This window comes from Carassius auratus, chromosome 9, assembly GCF_003368295.1.
Source record: "Carassius auratus strain Wakin chromosome 9, ASM336829v1, whole genome shotgun sequence".
Taxonomy (NCBI): domain Eukaryota; kingdom Metazoa; phylum Chordata; class Actinopteri; order Cypriniformes; family Cyprinidae; genus Carassius; species Carassius auratus.
The window spans coordinates 12107145-12132423 of record NC_039251.1 but is presented as its reverse complement, the minus strand read 5'-3'; the positions used below and the strand labels follow the sequence as shown (position 1 = coordinate 12132423).

Sequence of the window (25279 nt, the reverse complement as noted above, 5' to 3'; positions counted from 1 at the left end):
ACAGTCTTAGAGAGTTTGTTTCTGTCTCTGTTTGTGCTGATATGGGTCTCCAAGGGCTCATGATCATGTCATTTGCGAGACCTTTCTGTTTGACTCAAGCAGACAACAGCCCGAGGCCTCCGTGCATTAGAGACGGATCGGCTAAATCCTCATTTGGTAACACACACACAAGCGCACAGCCGTACGCACCTTGTCATGTAGTCATCAATTTAAACCAAAGTGCTTGAGGCTGTTATGAAAAGGGGCAGTGCTGAGCACACAGTGCATCTGTGGTAATGTCTCTCTAACCTGATCAGATTCATGGACATCCAAACAGCTTATTCATCCCACTCTCAGGTGTCTCCTATGGGGCAGGACTCTCTGTAAACACTTGCCAAGATTAGGCAACTTAATCTACTTTCTCACTAAATTAACAAGAAGCAAAATCAATCCCACGGCTGCAAAAGTACACTTCAACAAGGGATTCAATTAATCATTGGACCAAGCCAATCGAAGGCAGTTTCTGCCGTTCAGCTCTGTTTGTGCTTTAAGCTAATAGATACGGAAAGAGATTGCACTGAAATGAAAGAAATATACTCACAGAATCCATAATTAACAATTACCAAGCGCCCAATGCAAGAAAAATCAGCTTTGGAGAGTGAACTTGCAAAATCTCAGTATAATAACATCTCTTGATATGATATGGTCTATCAAAAACCCTCTTTTCTTTGCTGCTGCACCAGATATTTTTTTATTAAGCACCACAATGTAAAGTTAAAATATAAGGAAGATATACTATTCAGAGACATTTTTTTCTCCATTCTGTCACTGATGGAGTTTTGGTTCCTAGCTGTCGTCTCTAGCTTGCTTAGTTTGGCACACTAAATATCCAGTGTGTATCGTTGACTTTATTGCACAGATACTACTTAACCTGAAATGAGCTGGATGATGACATCACTGAATTCAATGATGAACCGTCATTAACTGAACATTGAGTGTTTTTGCCTTATTGACACACTTTTTTCCTATTTAATCCTGCAAAGTGCTTTGACACAATCTGTATTTTTAAAAGCAGTATATCAATAAAGGTGACATGACTTGACTATTCTGATGTTTAACATTCAAAAACAAAATCAGCTAAATTAATATATATATATATATATATATATATATATATATACACATATATATATATATATATATATATATATACACATATATATATATATATATATATATACACATATATATATATATATATATATATACACATATATATATATATATATATATATATACACATATATATATATATATATATATATATATATACATATATATATATATATATATATATATATATATATATATATATATATATATATATATATATATATATACACACACACACACACACACACACATATACAGGGCCTAAAACTAACTTTTTGCAACATCTGCCAATGGCAGGTGACATGATAAAATTTAACAGGCCATGAAACTTTTTTTTTTTTTTTTTGCATAAACAGCCAGTTATTACTACAACAATGACTTAACATATTTACAGTCTTTGTATATTTATAACATATTTACAATTTGTCCTGCTGGTGCATTTTCCCTCAATTTGACCTATTAATTATAGCCATTTATCATTACAGTATAATTGAAATCCATTATTTTAAATATTTAATAGGCTCTGAAATATATTTAAAAACTTTTAATTTAAGTGATTTTAAAATTATCTTCACATAAACTATATTATATATGCATAAACTATACAGATTAATCTTTATTTAATCTATAAAATTTAATCAGCGACTAGAACGGTCCAAGGATTTCTATTTTTCTTTTGTTGTTTGATTTACATCAATGACAGACTTTAGGTTTCACTTTAAAATCAGCTCTGTCTCTTTAAAACCTGATGCACATGACGCAGATCTGACACATATCCGTACATATTCTCTCCAACGCTGATTTTTACTCTCATCTGGCGCTTGGCAAGTCTTAATTGTAGGTCACGTACAGTATATACATTTTTTTTTTCTTACCAACCTCACACTTGAGTATAAACTTAATAATAAATACATATCATATACTGTATATGCTTTTACTATTTTTAGGGCTGCATCTATTGGATCAAAAATACTGTAAAAAGAGTTAATACTGTTAAATATATTGGGAATTTAAAATAGCTGTTTTCTGGTTCAAAATTTGTTGCTAATAATTGTTCCTGTGATGACAAAGTTGAATTTTCAGCAGCTATTTCTTCATATTATTCTTCAGAAAGCATTCTAATATACTGATTTGGTACTTAAGAAACATCTCTTATTACCACCAATTCAAAAAAAAAAAAAAAAAAAAAAAGCAAATCTTTTGTAAAATTAAATGTCTTTACTGTGACTGTTCATATGACTGTTCATTTCTTGGTACAGTTTTGTTAGTGTTGTTTTTTATGTTGTATTTTTTTAAACAATAAAATAGGCTTATTGTTTTAAAGCAGAAATGAGACTGAACTCACAGGCCCAGTGCAGGTAAGACTGTCATCATCTGCCACCTCACACTGCGCATCGCACTCCAGACACACCGAACCATTTGCGAACTCCCGTACATCCCTATAAAACAGAAAGAGAAAGGGAACAAAGACAAACGTGAGGTAACATAACACGCTTCAGTGACATATAATTACCACTTCAGAACACTCAAGGTTCAGATGGAAAGAACAGCATGTCAATTTTCGTCCAGGAATTCTTACTCAAGGATCTAGACTATTCAATCACTAGCCTTTTAACGTCAAGACAACTTTCCATTTCCAGACCAGATATTGGCGGTCATTAAATACACTTCAGATTTCAGGACTTGAATGAGGAAAGTCTGAATCACATGCATTAACAGAAGAGCCATCACACAAAACAGACTGGTAGATTGTGAAAAAAGCACAGCCGAAGGGGAATTCAGCGCCCGAGGCACTAGAAGGCCGTAGGGAGACAACAGTGGAATCCGACACATCCGCCGGGTGTTTACTGCATTTCTCAAGCGGCTGCCACAGCTGGCAAACACAGCTACTATTGACCAAAAGCAAACAGTCAGCCTTCACCACCTATTGAGGTGACAATTCATCAAGCACATTCAGGGACACCTCAAAGCACCACACTGAGGAAATCAGCCAGGGACCTCTGAAACAAATGATCACAAAACGGTTCAATATGGGCAAACATAGTCGCTTCCCAGTCCCATCACTCCTCTGAAGACTGTGGTGACATTTTAGAAGCTGACATCCATTGGCGTGACAAGTGGAGGAAGGTGGCTTAGCGAGAGAGAAAAATATGTACAGCAAAGGCCATTTTTTTTTATTACTATTGACGTGTTACCTCAATGAGTGCTAAATGAAGTGACATTTAATTATTCTTTATCTAAAAGGCACAGCACATTTTAAATAGTCTGTGAGGAAAGCTTGTTGAAGACCCTCTTATCATTAAAGGACGTATTTTTCTCTTTATGTAAACGTTAACTTCACAGGCTCAGAGGTGTTTGCATGTTCGGTCTCCACCACATGTTTCCTGTTTCAGTCTGTGTTCTCTTAAAAATCCAATATGAAATGTATCAATACTACTATAAAGAAAAAATTTTAACATGACTGGCTGAATTTTGTAGAGTCATTAACAACAGAAGAAGTGTGATTCACAAGCTAAATACAAAAGATACACTAATGTTCAAAAGTTTGGGGTCAGAATTATATATATATATATATATATATATATATATATATATATATATATATATATATATATATATATATATATATATATATATATATATATATATATATATGTGTGTGTGTGTGTGTGTGTGTGTGTGTGTGTGTGTGTTACTACATTATTACTCCGGTCTTGTTACATGATTCTTCATAAATTATGCTACTATGCTAATTTAATGTTCAATTTCTTATCAAGTTAATTTTGAAATTGTGCTATAATTTTTTCAAGATTTTGATGAATAGATTTTTTTTATATAGAAATCCTTTGTAACATTTTAAATGTCACTTTTGATCAATTTAATGCATCCTTGCTGAATAAAAGTTTACCTTTCAGTATGAAAGAATAAAAATGGACTGGCCCCAAACTCTAAAATCATAATGACCTCCCTAATATCACACTGAAAACTGTGATCTAGCAATTTCATAGGGACATTTTCACTTCAAATAGAGTGCATTTGAGTGATTGGATCACAAAGCCATCTGGAATTGATTAACCTGTATGTAGCACTAGCCACTTGTGATCCAACACCTGAGACCAGCTGTGCAGACCCCACAAATAAAACGTAATAATCTTCCAAAACTTTGAGATACAGCTCAAACACACCACAGTAGGTCTCTTCATTTTTTTTTTTCGTTTGGTTGTTTGTTCCCAATACAGAGTGAATCATCTTGTGTGAACAGCGATTGTGACTGCAGAGGTCGACAACCAGTGGAGAGACAGAGAAAACAGACCCTGAGATCACCCTGCAAAAACAGACACACACACACACACACAGCACAGATATTGGAGCACTGGGTGACGCGTGTGGGACGGGTGAGTAGGCAGACATGACAGTGCGAGACAGTGAAGCGTCTGTGGCCGTGCCGTACCTCTCCAAACCCGCCTCCCGCTTCTCGACCACAAATGGCCTGGTGAGCAGCTTGGGCTTAGAGCCGGCCAGTCTGCAAGGCAAAAGAATCATGTGGGACGATCGCAGGGTGCACCATCCCTGCTGCTGATTCACTTTCAACCAACATGGATATGGCATACATATAAAAAATCCATGTTTGTCCTAGTTAAAACACATAAAGGATGAGCTACCTTTCTAAATGGGCAGATGCTGTTGTTTTAGAATGTGAAAATGAATGTCGTTTGTTTATTGTCTTGTTTTAGCTCTGGGCAAAGGAGAAAATAAATTTCACAGCTTCGCTCGGTCAAATCAATCAAAAGCTGATATTCGTCTTTAGCTTCAAGCAGTACGTAAGCACACAACAAATAAAGAGGGAACTCAAAACCAATCTGTAAATCACCTTCTTCACTGCACTGATCAACACCTTTAGTGTTTACTTATTCCAGTTCTCTAAACCAACAGACAGGGCTTATCAATGCCAGACCAATTTTTTTGAGGAATTAGACAAACAATCGCTACCAAAAATACTTTTCATGCAGGTTTGGAACTGGTTGATTTACTGCTAAAGATGGAAGCCTTGCTGGTTAAGCAGCCTGGCAGGAACATCAGAACACCACACAACTTTCTGAATCTACAGCGCCACGGAAAACAAAAGGATTAGTTTTACCCAGGGTTGTTTAGGAATGTATCATGAGATAAGGACACTGGGTACTGTGAAATAATAACACGGTAATACAGTAAGACAATACATAAATAAATAAACTGTCAATGTATTACTGGCTTTACACGAAACAAGAAAGGACAACAAGGAAAGACACAGACTTCCAAAGTATGCTTCCTAGAGTGCTTTGACACAATTTACAAATCCACCCACTTCTACTTTCATGTGAGATTAGCCAAACCCTGTGTATCTACAGCATTTGTGCTTTTATTAAATAGTTTTTTTTTTTTTTTTTGTTAAATGAAGGTTCAACTTACTCTACTGCACATTTTTAAATGCATTTAAAGGGATAGCTCATCATTTAAAGTTCAAATTCTGTCATTTATTCACCCTCATGTCGTTCCAAACCTGTCTGACTTTCTTTTCTTCAAAAAGAAGAGATATAACCGTTTTTTTTTTGTCTGTACAATGAAAGTCAGTGGGGTTCAAAACAACACTGGACCCCATTGTCTTTCAGTGCATGGACAAAAAGCTAAAATACATTTTTTGAGTGTTCATAGTGTTCACAAAAGAAAGTAAGTGAATAACTTAAAGGTAGGTAAATGATAACAGAAATTACATTTTTAGGTGAGCCATAACTTTAGTTTAGATTATATCATTTTATATTTATCAAGCATAAGCTATGACAATCCATTATTAAAATGTTATTAAATTGTTTAAATATGTATTAGTATCATAAAAGCATACATTGATGTCATGAATAATTATGTAAAAAAATCACTTATGGCATGGAAAGGATTTATTATTATCATTATTATTATTACACTGTAAAACCGAAGAGTGAAATGAATCAAATTAAATTAGTTAATTGCACCCAAATAATAATGAAAGTTCATTGGACTTAATTTAAATAATTTCTGTAAACTCATCATTTTGTTGTAGTAAGGTGAATTTAAAATGATTTCGTTTTCTAGTTCCCAGCATGCTTTGCATCAGGAAACAAGGAAAATAAATGTAGATAAAATTAAGTGTTATTTTGTGTGTTTTTAGACAAGATTAACATAGAGGGACATAAGTTAGTACTTAAATGTTGTGTTCTGTTAGAATTTACAAAGGTTTCTGTTATGTTGGTTTTGTAGTGTGACCGTTGTAGTAGAGCCTGTGGTTAGGTTAAGGATGGACAACAAAATACTACATTTGAGTGTATTTCCCACATTATATGAGTTGAAAAATAGAGACAAATTATAAGTTGAGAAATATCAATAATTTTAAAATAATTTAAGGCAACTGGAAATGTAATTTTTAATTTTATGTACACTTAAAACATTTAAAAACATCACTTAAATGATTTTGTGTAATCTGTTACAAAATATTTTTTGAATTCTATGAACCTATTAGGGTTTACAGTGTTTTTTTTTTTGTTTTGTTTTTTTGCCAAATAAACTAAGACATTATGATAAATGAGTTTGAAAAGTCTGTTTTAAGAGTTTATTTTCTAAAAGTCCACAGGGTCAAAAGTGTCCATAGTTGAGTTGTGTGTGTCTGTTTATCTGCTCTAAATCTTTGTGCCTTTGTGAAAACAGAACCAAGGCTTTACTTAGTTCTTCATTCTGTCACGGTACTTCACACTCTGCTGTATTTGGTGTAGCTGTCATATGAGGTTGGAGATGTACACATCTTATCTAGCTCACCCAAACACTGTTATTTGTTTTCCAGCTCAACCAAGCTTCAGTTTCATCATTGCAACCTGCTCTCCAAAGCCAGGGGACATGCTGCTCTACTGTTTTGTTATTGTTTGTCTAGAGGATGGAGACATGAATCTGGGTGAGATCCCTGGAGAAGGCAGCTAGCAATAGTTCAATCTTAGGAATACACATCTTCTACAAGCGAACATTAATAAACAATGTCATGAAGAACCTTTAAATGATTCTACAACATACTGTAGCTTGGGTGCACCTGTGATACTTTGTTGATTTATGTATTAAACTCCAGCACAAATAATGTGTTTAATATTAAATAACTATGGGAGTGTGGTATTTCACAACTTACCCTTCATGCAGGTTGCAGGATTCGACACAGGTACGTCCCCTGCTAAAGAACCGACAGGACAGGCACTGGTCTGGCCCAGGACCCCAGCATCCAGCATCAGAGCACAGCGGGTCACATACCATATGATCCAAAACTGCAAAAAATAAGATCATTAATGCAGGAGCATTTATGACAGTAAATAGCTAACTTTCTTACAGTTTTCTAACATCTTATATCTGTCAAAAATGGCAAATATATATTTTATATACATATATATATATATATATATATATATATATATATATATATATATATATATATATATATATATATATATAATGTATATGTAATGTTACAAAGTGTTTCTCTTTCAAATAAATTATGTTCTTTGGAAAAAAAAATTTACATATCAAAAAATCCTTAAAACAATGTATCACTGTGTTTCCACAAAAATATTAAACCAAATCAACATATTAGAATAACTTCTGAAGAATCACGTGACTCTAAAGACTGGAGTAATAATTAAAATTCAGAAATTACATTTGAATATATATGAATATATATTTGAATATATATATATATATATATATATATATATATATATATATATATACATATATATATATATATATTCAAATATTCAAATATTCATATATATATATATATATATATATATATATATATATATATATATATATATATATATATATATATATATATATATATATATATATAATATATATTCATATATATATATATATATATATATATATATATATATATATATATATATAAAATTGTAATGCTTTTTATTTTATAGACTTGTATATTTATTTATTAAATAGTTTTTATCATTTTAAATTTATTTTACATATTTTTATGCATTTATATATGTACAGCAATCATATTGTTGTACACCGATCTATTTTCAATTAAGCTATGCAAATTGTGCAATTGTGGGTGATTGCTTTAATTTAGTATTTTTCTTACAAAAATGTCACAGTGAAAAACTAATTTCTGTCCATAGTTGTATTTCAATCTATTGCACATTTGCCTCAGAATGGTGCTGTCAGTTCACCCCTGGGAAACATCCAGCTGATATAAAGAAAAGATCCTTTGCAAAACCATGATTGAACACAATGTACACGCCATCTGTGAAAAATGCTACTTGTCTGTTACAGATTTATTATGCCTGTAAGAAGCTTGCTGTATATGAACCGCTGTATTTCAATTTGAAATGAGGACACAATGGTCAAGGCACCCACCCACTGAGGCACTGGATTGTGCAGCAGCTGGATGAGTTTTAAAATACTGCTGACACAACCTCAGCATGTCTCACAGACGTCCTCTTCAATTTCGGAAACTTTGAGAATTTCATCACCAAAGAGCATACAGAGGGTCAAATATAAAGAAACTTGTGAGCATACGAACAAAAAGTCAGATGTTCTTGATTCAACTTAAGCTCAGAATGCTCTTAGGAACACCTCAAATCAGCAAAAAACTTGTGATCATGCTGATTATGTGCTTCTGACATTAATGAAAAATGAGGACAAATCAATTACTAGAAATTTCAACATCCATAACTTTTTACTCAAATGGTTATGCTAAATATGTATGTATATATATATATATGTATGTATGTATGTATATATATATATATATATATATATATATATATATATATATATATATATATATATATACATACACACACACACACGTAATGTGTAAATTACGTTGTGATGTCATTGCATGATGACATCATTGTCTAACTATGACACAAAATAGCATTTTTACGTAAAATACACAACAAGATTACTCAAATCTCAGTGAAAAAAATAAATAAAAAGTTAAATGTTATTTGTTCCTACAAATATTATAAACAAAATATATTTAAATTGTAAAAGCAACATTGAATTATTGAACAGTTACACATTTTATGTATTTTCTTATTAACGTGTAAAGTTAGTGTGCTATTAAAAAATCTGTAAAATAATACACAATGTACTGTTAATATGAAGGAACAATCCATATTTCTTTTTACAGGTGTTTTACATTCCACACTGCATGTGGTGTTTTAAGGTTACAGGGTTACAACTTAATTTTCTTACAGTTTACCTAACTAACTAAAAAAAAAAAAAAAAAAAAAAAAATTTTTTATATATATATATATATATATATATATATATATATATATATATATATATATATATATATATATACTGTATACAAGCTGATAACATGCAGTATCATAAATGTGCATTTAGTATTGACCAACTGGAACTAGCAACTTAATACACATTTATGTTTACACTGTTAGGCATATTTTTCCAGCTCTCTCCAGGCTGAAAAAAACATAAACACCTTAATTTGTTGCTAGGTGCTTTCTGAAATAAATAAATAAATAAATTGCTAGGGTAGTCTTAAAAGTTGCTAAATCTAGCAACAAAATTGCTATGTTGGCAACACTACTTAATGGCTTCTGTTCACAAACAACAAGGGTGCTTGTGGCCTTCAGCAGAAAAACGTGAACTCACGATGCTTTCAAAGATGCTTTTTTGACAAACGTGTTTAAGGTTCAGAAGATCGCTGCATGTGTGAAGAATAATGCACGGCACTTTTTTTTAAGTGTCATTTATCGGTTTTCATATATATATAAAATTTAGTGGATTTTTAAATAGATGTAAATACTTAACTGTACTAATACTACAAAAAGTCAGCTATATATATATATATATACATACACACACACGCATACATATATATAAAAATATTTAAAAAAAAACATTGTAAAAGCAACACACAAAAAGCCTAACATTTCTCAGGGAACAACATGTACCAGTTCAAGGACCAACTTAGTGCTTAGAGCAGGTATCCAACAGCTCGAGGAGCGACACAGAGAAGTGGGAAGCCCTTTCAGCTGTACGTTTGTGGCAGATGGATCAAAAAGATGCCAACTTCAAAGTTTTAACCTGGTCGAAAACACACAATTTGGGTTGTGTTGACGTCAAAAGCAATGCTGGGTTGGTTTCCAGGGAGACAGGTAAGAGCCAGGGGGATCGCTAAGCCATACAAAAGGCTACGGTTGCCGCGAGACATTAATGATTGCTGTTGCATCACAACATCCTACGCAATGGAAAAGAAGGGCAAAAACAGGTTTTCTGATAGTCATAAACATAACTCGGCAGCGAGAAAAGAGAGAGTTCTTAAAGACAGAGGTCAAAGTAAATTGTATGTGGTGATTACAGCTTCACCTGGAAAAAAAAATCTAAACAAAAAAATCTGAAATGTCAGAAATTGTTGCTGGGCTTCCCTGCAATTAATTCCCTGTGATCGTTTATGGAGTGACTTAACGCTTGCAGAAAATGGGTAATTACATTGGCGGTCCATGCATAAACCTGAAGCATTTGGGGTATTTTTTCAGGTTTACGGTAACATTGATCCACACTTCTTCAAGTGTGTTTTTAAAAAATAATAACTCAAAGGACTATGTTCTGGATCTCAGGGTGATTTTAAAGGGTAAAAAGGAAGTACGTGGCAGGGGCTTGCATCAGTACTCGTCTTTCACAGCAGAGTGAGACTCTGATCATCTGACACCTCCTGACCCCCTCCATCTGTAGAGGAACCTGGGCCCTCATGGCCCCTGCTAGGCTCAGTGAGGTGCACTGACCCAAGAAGAATGACAGGTATGAGGGAGCTGTACCAGCACCTTACAAAGTGACTGAGTTTACTGCCTCAAAGTCAGCGCAAATTCTCTCTATGGTTTGGGTGAACCAAGACAAACAGCAGCTAGGAGCCTGAAAACAATCTTAGCCTTAACACATCTTCTTTTTAAAATTTTATGTAAGACACTCTCTTAGTAGACATTAATTGAGATGAACTCAAGTCAAATATCTTGACTTTGGCTAATTTATCTCAAAGCCAATTGGAATTGTAGTAAAACAGAGCGATGGACTCACTGCATTCCTTGGGGTCGCGGTTGTTGCGGATCAGGGCCTTCTGGGTGTTGGTGCGGAAGAGTCGTGTCCAGTTGACCGTATTGTAGTAGCAGAGTTGACTGTTGTTGGTGACGTACACGTTTCCAGCACTGATCTCACTGAGAGACTGCAGCTTGAGTGAGGAAATCCACTGCTGCTTTAGCACCAAAAGAGAGATGCCACTGAACACAAGGGAAAAAACAGGAGAGGTTACCCATGTTAAAGCTTTAATTATGAAATATCATAACTGAACACAATATTACACACACCAAATACATAATATTTAATGAGTTGAATCACATTTATGATTTTTGCTATGAAACTTGCGCAATCCTTTGTTTACTATTTATGAATATTTATTTTATTATGTATATTAACAAAAAAGGGATATATATATATATATATATATATATATATATATATATATATATATATATATATATATATATTACAACAACAAATGTTGCACAACTACTAAAATTAATAAACAATAAAAAATATATTACATTACATTTTATGTATTTATATGTAAAAAAAAAAAAAACATTACTTTTTAAATAATAGATCAATCTAAATTAACACACTTGACTGACAGCCATAATTTTAACATCCAAAACAACAAGGAAGACCCAGCTTTGTTTAGCCTGAAGACTTTGAGACCCAATGGACAAAAAGGATCAGAATGAATAAGAATGAAACAAAAGATGATGGCTTCATGAACAAAGGGCACGAGTGACTTGTCAGTATGAGAGATGCGGTTGCATTTCTAAAGCAAGTGTTTAGCTTGCGTCCCCCATCTAGCGCCGCTGAGGATCTCCCACTTCAGATGTGATGAGAACGGTTAATGCCGAGGCGTAATCACAATGGTGTTTTTAATCACAGGCAGGCGTGCTGAAGAGCACATCAAAGGGGCTTTGAGACGGCCTTCAGCAGAGAGTCAGAGAGCAGCGGCAGAACGTGCAGGTGCACTTAAACACTGACATCGCTCTCATCTTGTTGATCTGCCTCTCAGAGACTTCTCTTCTGTTCTTCTCTCTCAGTGTTTTGTGCCAGACAAATCAGACACAGAGCACATCATGTGACAGACGGTAATTGTAACAGTGGTACAGCTTTCAACAAATGACCCCACTAATGTTAAAACAGGCTGGTGGATCTGCGCTCCCGCTCTCTTCTGTCTTTCCTGACTTTTTAACTCTAAGCAAATGGGTGTTGCACTGTGTGAATACAGCTTTTCATTCTCACTCTTTGAACTCTTGGCAATAAAGCCTTGCCCTCTTTAAAAAAAAAAAAAACGGGATTCACTCAGAATGAATAACACTGTTTATTTACACATGCTGTCTGCGCTGTTTTAGCCCCAATTTGCTAAAATAATTATGCAAATGAGTAAAAACACTTATGTATGATATATAGATATACATATTATATAGATTTCAGATCATTAAACACATTTAAATATTAGTCAAAGATAACACAAGTGAACACAACATGCAGTTTTTAAATGAAGGTTTTTATTATTAAGGGAAAACAAAATCCAAAACTACATGACCCTGTGTGAAAGTGTTTGCCCCCTTAAACCTTATAACCCTTAGCAGCAACAACTGCAATCAAGCATTTGCGATAACTTGGAATGAGTCTGTTACAGCACTGTGGAGGAATTTTGGTCCACTCATCTATGCAGAATTGTTGTAATTCAGCCACATTGGAGTGTTTTCTAGCATGAACTGCCTTTTTAATTTCATGCCACAGCATCTCAATAGGATTCAGGTCAGGACTTTGACTAGGCCTCTCCAAAGTGTTCATTTTGTTTTTCTTCAGCCATTCAGAAGTGGACTTGCTAGTGTGTTTTGGATCATTGTCCTGCTGCAGAACCAAAGTTCTCTTCAGCTTGAGGTCACAAACCGATGGCCGGAAATACTTCATCAGAATTTTTTGGTAAACTGCAGAATTTCCATTTATCACAGCAAGTCTCCCAAGTCCTGAAGCGGCAAAACGGCCCCAAACCATCACACTACCACCACCATATTTTACTGTAGGTATGATGTTGTTTTTCTGAAATGCGGTGTTACATTTACGTCAGATGTAATGTGAAACACAACTTGCAAAAAGTTAAAACCTCTTAAGCACAAATGCTATTTTGGGGATTTCCGTTTTTCATTTTCCTTCCTAATTTTGAATGCTTCCCTATTCACATTCAAAAGTGTGAGATGACAAAGTTTGGTATCATTTTAAAGGAAACCCTTTGAAATTACATAAAACACTGTTGAAATTGATAAAAATGACAATATATGCTGTCTGTGTTATAATAAATAGGGAAAAAAACAAGGCGCTTTTTTATTTTATTTGTGTAAACTGAAGTTTGAAATAGTATAGCTCAGGCAATGAAGGGCCTAGTAACTTTAGACCAATTTCATGTTTTTCTAGCACATGTCAGCTAATAGAGGAAAAAAGAAATTTCTTTCTATCTTAATCTATGCAAAAGTTATTCTATTCCAACTGAAGGAAGGAATAATACCATTTTTGTACAAAATTTTAGTCTAAATAAGTATGAAGTCATCTTTTGCACACTTGCAGTATGGAATAATGTGATATCTGTATATTATTTTACAGAAAACACTCAGAAGTTACATAAAAAGCTGCTGTTTGTGACAAATAGTATTATTTATGTTGTTTCACATATGATGAACCATCTCAATACAATGTGCTTTTTTGTGTGTATGTTTTCTGAAATCATATTAGGCAATAGCGACATGCATAGAATTATTAAAATATCTGGTCTGTCACAGTCTTAAATAGAATCCACAATTTCCAGCTTAATATCATTTCATTTATGTCTATTCTGCATCATGTAAACATTGGGAGACCTTGCCTGTCTCAAGCATGTATGATATTTCATATTTATAGCGTGTCTGTTTGTTATTATTCAAAACCAGCGATAAATCCGCGTCCCCGAAGCTTCAACGCGAACTTCGGAGCGTCAACAAACTAATTTATGTTCATCCACCCAGTATACTGTACTGTTTACTGTATATTCACTGAAATGCGGTCAAATATGAAAATTATGAAAATAAACAGATAAGCTTATGGCTAGCGGAGCTTCGAGGCTTCAAAATAAAGAATGAAATGTATAAAAGCAAGTATCACGCGTATACGCTTACCAGATGCGCGTCCTGACCTCTCCACGGCGACGGTGGTCCTCCATAACTTGTATTATGAATATTATTCATTGTTAATCCGGAGATTCTTCCGCGTGTAGTTTCCCCCTCGCGTGGTCTTTGTTTAGAAGCAGCCAAACACTCAATTTCCCATCGGTCAGCGGTTCTGTGACGTCACCGGACGGAAACAGGACGGGGCAGTAAGTGACCCCCCTGTTGCGGCTATTCGCACCTCTGACTGGTTCAGACGGCTTTTGAGTGACAGCTATTAGGACTAATAGCGCTTCACAAAGAGATCAGATGTGTATAGCAGGAAAAAGGCTTTAGTGCGCATCATATGAGTTAGAGGTCTGGTCAGCGCTCACAGGGCTTTGGACCTCTATTGCGCACTTGTACAGAACGCTTTATATCTCAGCAATGGAAGCACGCAGAAACGTAAAAATGGTCTTGTTTGAAAGAAGAGATTCTAATCTAAAAGATTATATCGAGTATATAGGTATGCGTGGCTGTTTGCGGCTGACTGAAGCGGTGCAAAATGTATAAATAATAAGGTGAGAAATTTTACATCGCGATTCTGTTGAAGATCATTCGATCTGTGATTGTCACACAATAAAATGATCTACATCATCAGATTCCTGAGAATGAGAGCTTTCTTGTGATATATGACTTGACTGTTTTGTGAAAAATATTTTAAATACACATTCTTACGAAAACGTATTCGCAATCGTTAGATGGAAATTTATGGGGGGGGGAAATATATTTCTTAGCTTAATTTGACTACTTTATGTATCATAAAACCCCAATTAATGGTATTCTTTGTAAAGAAAACACTCTAAGCTTTCAAATGAACCCATTTTTGGGCAAATGCCATATAAGGAAGGATATGCAAATGAGACACAAACATGTGGCATGCTATTTTCGGACCCGGTACCGGGTCTGCAGAGTTTAAGAGTTAAACTTTTGTCTCATCAGTCCACAGAGTATTTTACCAAAAGTCTTGGGGATCATCTATATGTTTTCTGGAAAAACTGAGACGGGCCTTTATGTTCTTTTTGCTCAGCAGCAGTTTTCGTCTTGGAACTCTGCCATGCAGACCATTTTTGGCCAGTCACTTACTCATGGTGGAGTCATGAACACTGACCTTAACTGAGGCAAGTGAGGCCTGCAGTTCTTTGGATGTTGTTGTGGGGTCTTTTGTGACCTCTTTGATGAGTTAAGTCAAGTCAAGTCTGCTTTGTTGTCAATTTCCAAATGTACAGTACATACATACAGAGAATAGAAATTTTATTACTCTCAGACCCCCGGTGCATACAGATAACATTAACATTAAAGCCTAAAAATCTAGATCAAATATAAAATGTAAATACAACTATACAATAAGGGAATGTAAAAAAAATACATATAATAAAATTAAAAATAAGGTTAAATAAAGCAGCGCAAGGCAAATGGAAGATAGACTGCAAATCATTTACATTACATTTACATTTATTCATTTAGCAGACGCTTTTATCCAAAGCGACTTACATATGAAGACAGTGGTGAACAACAGTGCAGATAAAAGATTTTTAGTGCAAAAAAAAAAATATATATTTTTAAGTCTGATTAAAGTGACAAAGGGCTGAAGAACAGTTATTTTATTTAACTGACTGATGAGGTAGTGGAATGATGTCAGTTCCATTCTGAATGAGGTAGTGAGCAGACCAATGCTGAACAAAGTGACTGGTGCATGCCATCATATATTAGTGGGGGTAGGGGGGGGGGGGGGGGTGTTCAAAGTTCAGTGGTACCTGGGGCAGAAGATTGGGGAGTTCAGCTTCCTGACAACCTCGATGGTGCCTCTGTAGAAGGTGTACCTTATGGGGGGTGGGGCTCTGGCTCCCCTCAGTTTGCGGAGGAAGTAGAGACGCTGTTGTGATTTCTTGACCAGTGCTGCAGTGTTTTCAGTCCAGGAGAGGTCCTCTGTGATGTGCACACCCAGTAACATGGTGCTGCTCACTCTCTCCACAGTCGCACCGTTGATGGTCAGAGGAACCTGCTGAGTGTGTGCTCTCCTGAAGTCAACAACAATCTCCTTTGTCTTCTCAACGTTCAGAGAGAGATAGCTGTCACTGCACCACTTGGTCAGGCGGCTCACCTCGCTCCTGTAGTTTGTCTCATCTTTGTTGCTAATGAGACCCACCACAGTCATGTCATCTGCAAACTTAATAAAGAGGTTGGAGTTGTGTGACAGTGTGCAGTCATGGGTCAGCAGAGTGAAGAGGAGGGGGCTCAGCACACATCCTTGGGGGGGCCCAGTGTTCAGTGTGATGGTGCTGGATGTGTTGCTGCCGACCCGTACTGCCTGAGGTCTTCCAGTCAGAAAGTCCTACAGCCAGTTGCACAGCGAAGTGTTGAGCCCCAGCTGGATCAGTTTGTAAATGAGCTGTTGAGGGATGATTGTGTTGAATGCTGAACTGAAGTCAATAAACAGCATTCTGACATTAGAGTCTTTTTTGTCCAGATGTATGAGTGCTGAGTGGACGGCAGTGGCGATGGCATCATCGGTCGACCGATTGGGCCGATATACAAACTGGAAGGGGTCCAGGGAGGGGGGGAGGGCAGACTTGATGTGGTGCATGACTAGCCGTTCAAAGCACTTCATGAGGATGGGGGTAAGTGCAACAGGACGGTAGTCATTGAAGCAGGATGGAGATGGCTTCTTCTGAATTGGAATGATGGTGGTAGTTTTGAAACATGTGGGAACAACAGCCTGACTCAGTGAGATGTTGAAAATGTCTGTGAAGACATCAGTGAGTTCTGCTGCACAGTCTTTCAGTACACGCCCAGGGATGTTGTCAGGACCCGGAGCTTTGCGTGCATTGATCCTGCTGAAGGATCTCCTCGCGCTGTCTGGGGTCAGCGTCATCACCTGGTCACGAGGAGGTGGAGTCTTCTGTGCAGTGGTGCTGTTTTGTTGCTCAAAGTGAGCAAATAAGGTGTTCAGCTCATTCAGCAGAGAGATGTTGTTGTCACAGGTCCGTGGTGGGGGCTTGTAGTCCATAATGGTCTGTATCCCCTGCCACAGGTTCCTAGTGTCTCTGCTGTAACTGAATTGATGAGCTATCCTCCTGGAGTGCTTTCTCTTAGCCTATCTGATGCCGTGGGACAGGTTGGCCCTGGTTGTTCTCAGGCCCACCTCATCTCCAGCTCTGAAGGCAGCGTTCCGTGTTTTCAGAAGTCTGTAAATCTCCCCTGTCATCCACGGCTTCTGGTTGGCCCGCACAGTGATGGTTTTTGTGACCGTTACATCATCAATACACTTGTTGATGTAGGCAGTGACAGTCTCTGAGTACTCCTGGGGGTCAGTGGTGTTATTGCATGTGGCAGCCTGCTTAAACATATCCCATTCAGTTGTGTTGAAGCAGTCTTGAAGAACCTCTGATGATCCTTCTGGGCACACTTTAATCTGTTTGTGAACTGGTTTTGTGACTTTAATGAGCGGTCTGTATGCAGGCATTAGCATGACAGTGATGTGGTCTCAGGCTCCGAGGTGGGGGAGGGCTTTGTAAGGTCCTCTCTGTGTGGTGTAAACAAATTCCAAAATGTTATTACCTCGTGTTGGAAAGTTAATGTGTTGGGGTATTTTTGGAAACACACTCTTTAAGTCAGCATGGCTGAAATCCCCAGCTATGATGAGAAAAGCATCGGGATGTGCTGTCTGCTGCTCACTGATGTGCTGGTACAGTTCATTTAGTGCATCGTTACTGTTGCTGATGATGTTGATCGGGGGAATGTACGCCGTAATGATGAGTTGTCGCTGTGCTCTTGAGCTAATTTTGGTCAGCTGGCCACTCCTGAGAAGGTTCTACACTGTTCCATGTTTTTGCCATTTGTGAATAATGGCTCTCACTGTGGTTCGCTGGAGTCCCAAAGCTTTAGAAATGGCTTTATTACCTTTTCCAGACTGATAGATCTCAATTACTTTCTTTCTCATTTGTTTCTGAATTTCTTTGGATCTCGGCATGATGTCTAGCTTTTGAGGATCTCTTGGTCTACTTCACTTTGTCAGGCAGGTCCTATATAAGAGATTTCTTGATTGCGAACAGGTGTGGCAGTAATCAGGCCTGCGTGTGGCTAGAGAAATTGAACTCAGGTGTGATAACCCACAGTTTTAACAGGGGGAAAACACTTCTTCACACAGGGCCATGTAGTTTTGGATTTTGTTTTCCCTTTTTAAAAACTGCATGTTGTGTTTACTTGTGTTATTTTTGACTAATATTTAATAGTTTGATGATCTGAAACATTAGTGTGACAAACACGCAAAAAAGTTAGAAATCAGGAAGGGGGCCAATACCTTTTCACACCACTGTAAGTCATATCTACTTTTCATATAAGTCACATTCAATAAGTGATAGAAATGAATAATTCTCATTATTTTGAATTCAGATATTTGGGTTTATTGTTCACAATATAATTATTTTGTTTTGTTTTAGGTTACTTCCGTGCTATGTTTCTGAATTGAATGCATGACATGTAATAAAGAATGCCTGACTGAGTTTCACAGATGCACCTGAAAGGCGGTATGAAACCTGTTGAAGTAGGAGAAGGAAATTATTATTTCTGGAGCTGGCAACATAGTGAACCTTGGAGCTTACCTGTAGAGAGACCTGCCTCCGATGGTTGCCAGATTGGAGAAGACACTCAGATCAGTCATGTTTTCTGGCCAGGATTGAATGTTTAAAAAGCCTGGAAAACACAAGATGACACACTCATTGAGCCAAATGTGATTCCACCTACTGTTATTATTAAGAGAAATGTATTACTTTCAATGCAGCATAATGAAAAAAAAATCCCTTATTAAAGGCGTATTAAGATATTAATGAGTGTGGATGAGTACTGACGGTACATAGTGACATTAATGTCTTATTTGAGAAATACGACCACCATACAGAGTCTGACTATATTTTATTTTCATATCCTGCATCTATCTCTGTTTATTTAATGCATATTGAAAAGCTGATAGCTATAGATCATGAAGACATTTTAATAATGGATTTAAAAAATGAATTATTTATTGAAGTGAAGAAAATCATGTGTGCACACACCAAGAAAAGACAATCAGGCCCTAAGAAAGGAAAAAGATCACTTACTCATTCAAGGACAAGGAGAACATAAATTACTCCAATTACTTAAACAATGCAAAGCCTGGACGGTGCATAATTCCAGTGATCACTGATATTTGATTGCCTTTCAAAATAATTCATTACTTTCAGGGGGACATTTTTGTGTAAGAGTGGTATCGTGTTAAGAGGCTAATACAAATATTATTCATGTTCAGTTTATGGTCATATCTCTAGGCCACAACAACATGCTGTTATGCAAGCATTTCTAGCATTCTTGGCCTGCTTTGTTAAAATTAAGTTTGGATTCTATGTTAATTAGCATGTCTACTGGAAGAAACTACAGTAAATATTAATGTAGCCTTTTGATTAAGACATCTGCCCCCAGTGATGGTTTTTTAAAGGAGAGAGAAATAGCATTAATTATTCATAAATCATCTAAATTTGACATATTCTTTTCATACTGTTGATAGCCAGACTGTTCATTATTAATGCAAAACTTACAAAAACGTGACTACAATTCTATCATGTTCACTCATAGAAACTGCTCTTTTAAGATTCGAGGTCTGAAATGAGGTTAAACGATTTTGCATTTTCTGCTGCCGGTGTCATTTCGTCTAAGGTTGTGGAAGCAGATTAGAGGAAGTGCCTCAGTGAGGTGTCGTTAGCGTGGTGTCTGCTGACACTAATTGCCTTAATGACAAAACTGTGCAATGGGAAGTCTGAAGGAGTGTGGGATGCCTTGAGAGTGGGCTGCTTGCCTGTCTGTGCTGTAATCTGTTTATTTTACACATGGAGGTGAAACTTCATCATGCTAATGGTGCTAACGAGGTCCCAGCGAACACCTGTCGGCTCCAGACTAACATCAGGAGAGTAATTCTGCCCCTCAAATGAATTGCACACAAGAAACACAAAAGGAACTGCTGCAAATGGGTTTTAGTAAAGCAAAAATACAGCTGCTGACACCAGAGGGTTTAAAGACATGTGCCAACATGACCCTGTAGCTAGGCAAAATAATTTTGATAATGTTAATTTTGATAATTATAACCTACAGGATTCCGATTAGTCACTCACAGAATTCTATCATATAATAATGCTATATAATGATGACTGTCTATTTAAATGAATAAGTCAACTGAGTCTCAAAGACTTATGAAAATGTTCATGCTTTAAAATGTTTTAGTTAAAAAATTTACAACATAAAGCCTGTTTACACACATACTGTGTGCAGTCAGAAAGCAATGTTTGCTTTTATTCAGCAACTGACCACTGATGAAAACAGACAGCAATAAAAATCCAGAAGATTTTAATTCCCCCCAAAAATCTATGCATTCTGTTCATCAAAAAAAAAAAAAAAAAAAAAAAAATCAAGGTTTCTAAAAATAGTATTCAAAAGTAATGGTATGCAAAACATTGTTAATGATTATATATATGATTGTATATATATATATATATATATATATATATATATATATATATATATATATATATATATATATATATATATATATATATATATATATATAACATTTTAAAAACATTTTAAACAAAAACAAATATTTAGTGGTTTCTGTGATTAATATTCTGAATCTTTTTCTGCAACACCGGTTTGTTAGCGGAAAAAAACATTAAGAAGAAAAAACCTTTTAAAGCCATTCTAGAACACAAACATGAAATAATAAAGTTGGATAAATATATCGTATATCATCATTAAAAGGCTGCATAAATACTGAGATATACCTCCTGTAATCCTGTATCCCATATTTTCTGTATCTCCCAGTACTACCCCCTTCCTCAAGGCTTGAGAGCAGAGGGTAAATCAGGTCAGCCTCTTCAGTCCATCTCTCTAGAGAGACGATTCACACAGGGCTCGAGCTGAAGGCACTGCCAGCAAGAGCCGCAGGCATTTCCCCAAATCTTCAAATACTGGTGGGGAAGCATCCGACTGATGCCATGAAATGATCGTTTAATGTCAGTCAGGGTTGTTTGGGGTTTACTGGGAGTCATACAAAAATTAAATAACAGACTCGGTTGGTTTTACAGCCATCTGAAGGGTCTTTCTTTGCAGCTGCAACTCCTGACAGCTAGATGACCTTCTTCATGCGCTGTACTCCAAATTCATTCAAACTGAGTAAACACATTCAATTTAAAAACCCACTATAAAGAAATACATATAGCAGGCGCCTCTGAATCTGTCAAAGTCTTCAAGCTGGGGTCACAGAGCAGAAATAACACCTTGCCACAGTGAAGACGTTGTTCTGTCAGAGACTGTGGCCACCTGCATATAGATGTGACAGCCTGACATGCATGCCTCACTGACTTGGAGAGCCCTCTTCACTGTCACCACGGCAAGAGAGAGCCAGAGAGGTAAAGAGTGAAAGGGAAAGAGAGAGAAAGTGTTTTCAACTGCTTTCATGATTCTCTCCTGCTATCCTATGGGAAGCTCTCCTCAGTTGGAGAAATCTCCCTCATCATGTATTCATCATATATAAGGCCTCCCCGCTGAGAAATGGACACTCGTACAAACACAAACCCCTTTACACACATCACACACACACACAAATCTACAAACGCACAAACACACTACTGTAGATCTTTCTCTGTGCTTTACCCCATGTGTTTCTGATGTATTTTTAACAAGGCAGGTGGATTATGTAAATCTGGAAATGTGAATCAGCTATTTTTTCACAGGCCCTTCTTTATTACAGTATATTAATGGCTCTGTTCTAAAACATAAGAAGCTGCCTTGCTGTTTACTCTCTGTTACCTACTAAGGCAGCTCACTAACTGATTTGGAACCTTATTACCAAAGGCTTTGGAATACTGTCAGTGTGTAACACAAATAAAGCTCTTTACGAAAAGAGCACAGGAGATGCAACTCAACAATTTCAGATTGTGTTAGCATGTTGCTAAGCTAACGACATGATGATCTAATAAGCATAAAGGTGTGTTTATATATGGGGAAATATATTTCCATTTTAATTCGCACTAACTACTTTTATTTACATTACCATTTGGGATTGATAATATTTATATAAATGTTTTTGAAGGAAGCCTCTTATGTTTTCCATTTATTGATGAATAATAAACAGTAATATTATGAAAAAAATACGACAAATTATTTAAATAACAGTTTTCCACTTTAATGTATTTTTTTTTTATATACCTTTGATGGCAAAGCTGAATTCCTCTAGTTTTCAGCGTCATACGATCCTTCAGAAATCATGCTAATATGCTGATTTATTATTATTATCAGTTGTTTTGCTCAGTATTTTTTTGTGTGAGCTTTTTTAAGTTCAAACGAACAGCATTTATTTGAAATTATTATATATTTTTTTTTGTGTGTGTGTAACATTTAATGTCTTCACTGTCTCTTTTGTTCACTTTAATGTCTTTTACTGAATAAAAGTAAGAAATTTATTTTATAGGTTCATAACAATTCCTGATTGGAAAATGTCCATTAAATTTCCGAAACATTCCTGAAATACATGTAGGATTTTCCAGGGATTTTTTGAAAGTTTTCCGGAAATTTTCCACCCCTTTGTAACCATAATTCCAGCTTAAATCAATTAATTAATTAATAAAACAATATATAATAATAATACTATTAATGTGACATATCTAGTAAATATTGCCATACATCCTATCTATTTAAATACAGTATGTGCCTGCACAAGGAGTACAGGTTCCTTGTTCAGTATTGGTTCTCCTCAAGGCTTCTTCATAGTTATTTTTAATTTTCTTATTTTATAAAAGGTCTATAAGCCTCTATTTGTTTTTCAAAGATGCTTTGAAAGAATATTCATTCATATTACCATTATTATTATGTAAAAGCCCAATCCAAATAAAACTAACTTGACTTACCGGTGATCTCTCGAACGGTGCGGAACACGTTGAGTTTTTCTGGATCCAGGGGCTCTATGTTGTGGTATACGTCCCTGAAACACACATTGCAGCAAATACACACTATAGTCAGTATATGCTGAGAGCCACATCTTTACAGTCAAGAAAATCAGCCATTTTGCTTGATGATGAAGCCGATGGTGTAAAAATATCTTAAATATAACTTTGAGAAGAATCAAGCAGAAGACTATAAACACTAATGCACTCTGACCAGTGCCTGTTGACCCCATTCATCCCAGTATGTCGAATTTTCTCAATCTTTTCAAAGTCTCCATGCCTCGCAGTACAGAAGGCTTTAATAGCACCATTAAGCTGAACATCTTTGGGGAGAACATGACCAGAACACCTGCTGACACAGCGTATGTGTACGCCTATGTGGGGAATACGTGGAAGTTTGTGTTGGAGATGATGTCATCTGTATGCCTATCAGGATGTGTGTATGTGTGCACAAGGCTTTTCCCAGCATCCTGCGGCTGCTGGCCCTGGATTGCTCTTTAAGAGCAAAGTCAGCTATATGGGGTTAGAGGGCCGGCCAATCAGGCGCAGCGGGATCCGAAAGAGGCCACTGGAGGGAGCGGGTCAACCAGAGGTCAAATGACTTCTTGACAAACTGACAATCAAATATTTCACAGCACTTATATAAAGAGGGGGCAGCACATTTCTCATATAAAATCACATTAATGGTTGCCGTCTGGAGAGTCAGTAAGTCTCGTAGGTCTTGCTTGACGGTCTAAACTCGCAAAGTGTGTTAGTGGCACTTTTAATGCTTGCTATTAAACTGGCAAGTGTATTTTTTTTTTTTTTTTTTTTTTTTTTTGATGTGAAGGCTTTCTCTAGGGCTATTCTTCTACATGGATCCCCTCCTGTATCTTTAAAGCTGATGTTGTCTGATAAAAAGAAGCAGCATAGGTCAAATGGCTTCTGACAATCCAATATCCGATATTCAGCTGTAAAGAAGAGTGTAATGGCTTTGAAGCGAGTCGACAGAAGTTGTGAAGAGGACACTCTCACCCTTTAATGCCTGTGATGAGGAACACCAGGTTTCCGTTGATCTTGGTGCAGTTGATGAATCTGTCGATGTTGCTGGAGTCAATGGTTTGAGCCGTTTGAAGGCTAGCAGTGCCGATCCCATCGCATGCTGCAACGTAAACCAGAGAACTATGTAAAATTGAGATTTCAGATCGTGTTTGATTAAAACTTTAAGAGAAAAAAAATTGACCCTTTAAGAAATTGGTATATATAAATATATATATATATATATATATATATATATATATATATATATATGTGTGTATTTTAATCAGAGCAGAATTGGCAATTATGTTAAATGAGAGAGAGAGATGACATTCTAGAAAAGCATTTATTGCCTCAGTTCACTGTGCACAATACATGTACTGTAATGGCATTGTTTTATCACAATACACCGCTGCTTGCTGGACAAAGTAGCTCGTTTACTAGAAAGGCTGTATTACCCTGATAACAGCTGAGTGACTTGTCGGACTATTGAAAAATGCTGTTAATTCAATCGTTTGTTTTTTTTCAGGGCTGGTGGTAACTTTGTGTTCATCGACTCCATTGAGCAAAATGACAAAATGATTGTGAAAGCATCTCACACTGTTTCAAGGAGACCTGAATCCTGGTGGAAAATTCGGGCCATACAAAATTAAGCCGGTTAAGATGTTTTAGTAATGTGGTAGACAATTCGTTGTTGGTGCAAGGTCAACCTCAGATCACAGCAAGTTTTCTGACTGATCAACCATCATGGGGTGCTATTCCCAAAAGCATTGCTAGCTAACTAAGGTGGCAAGTTTCACTGAACTCTATTGGTAACGATGG

General features: G+C 36.2%; 1 protein-coding gene across 3 annotated transcripts in view; it reads right to left on the bottom strand.

Annotated features, from left to right (window-relative positions):
- erbb4b (erb-b2 receptor tyrosine kinase 4b) overlaps positions 1-25279 on the bottom strand; it is a 287765-nt gene that overhangs the window by 53322 nt on the left and 209164 nt on the right. For 2 of the 3 annotated variants that reach the window (XM_026271454.1, XM_026271455.1), the window contains exons 9-15: positions 24455-24581; positions 23405-23478; positions 19076-19166; positions 11272-11471; positions 7334-7466; positions 4604-4675; positions 2498-2591 (exon numbers count right to left, since the gene is read on the bottom strand). In XM_026271454.1, the coding sequence (XP_026127239.1) occupies positions 2498-2591; positions 4604-4675; positions 7334-7466; positions 11272-11471; positions 19076-19166; positions 23405-23478; positions 24455-24581 (791 nt within the window). The remainder of the gene's footprint in view (positions 1-2497; positions 2592-4603; positions 4676-7333; positions 7467-11271; positions 11472-19075; positions 19167-23404; positions 23479-24454; positions 24582-25279) is intronic. The other variant, XM_026271456.1, reaches the window with a different exon arrangement.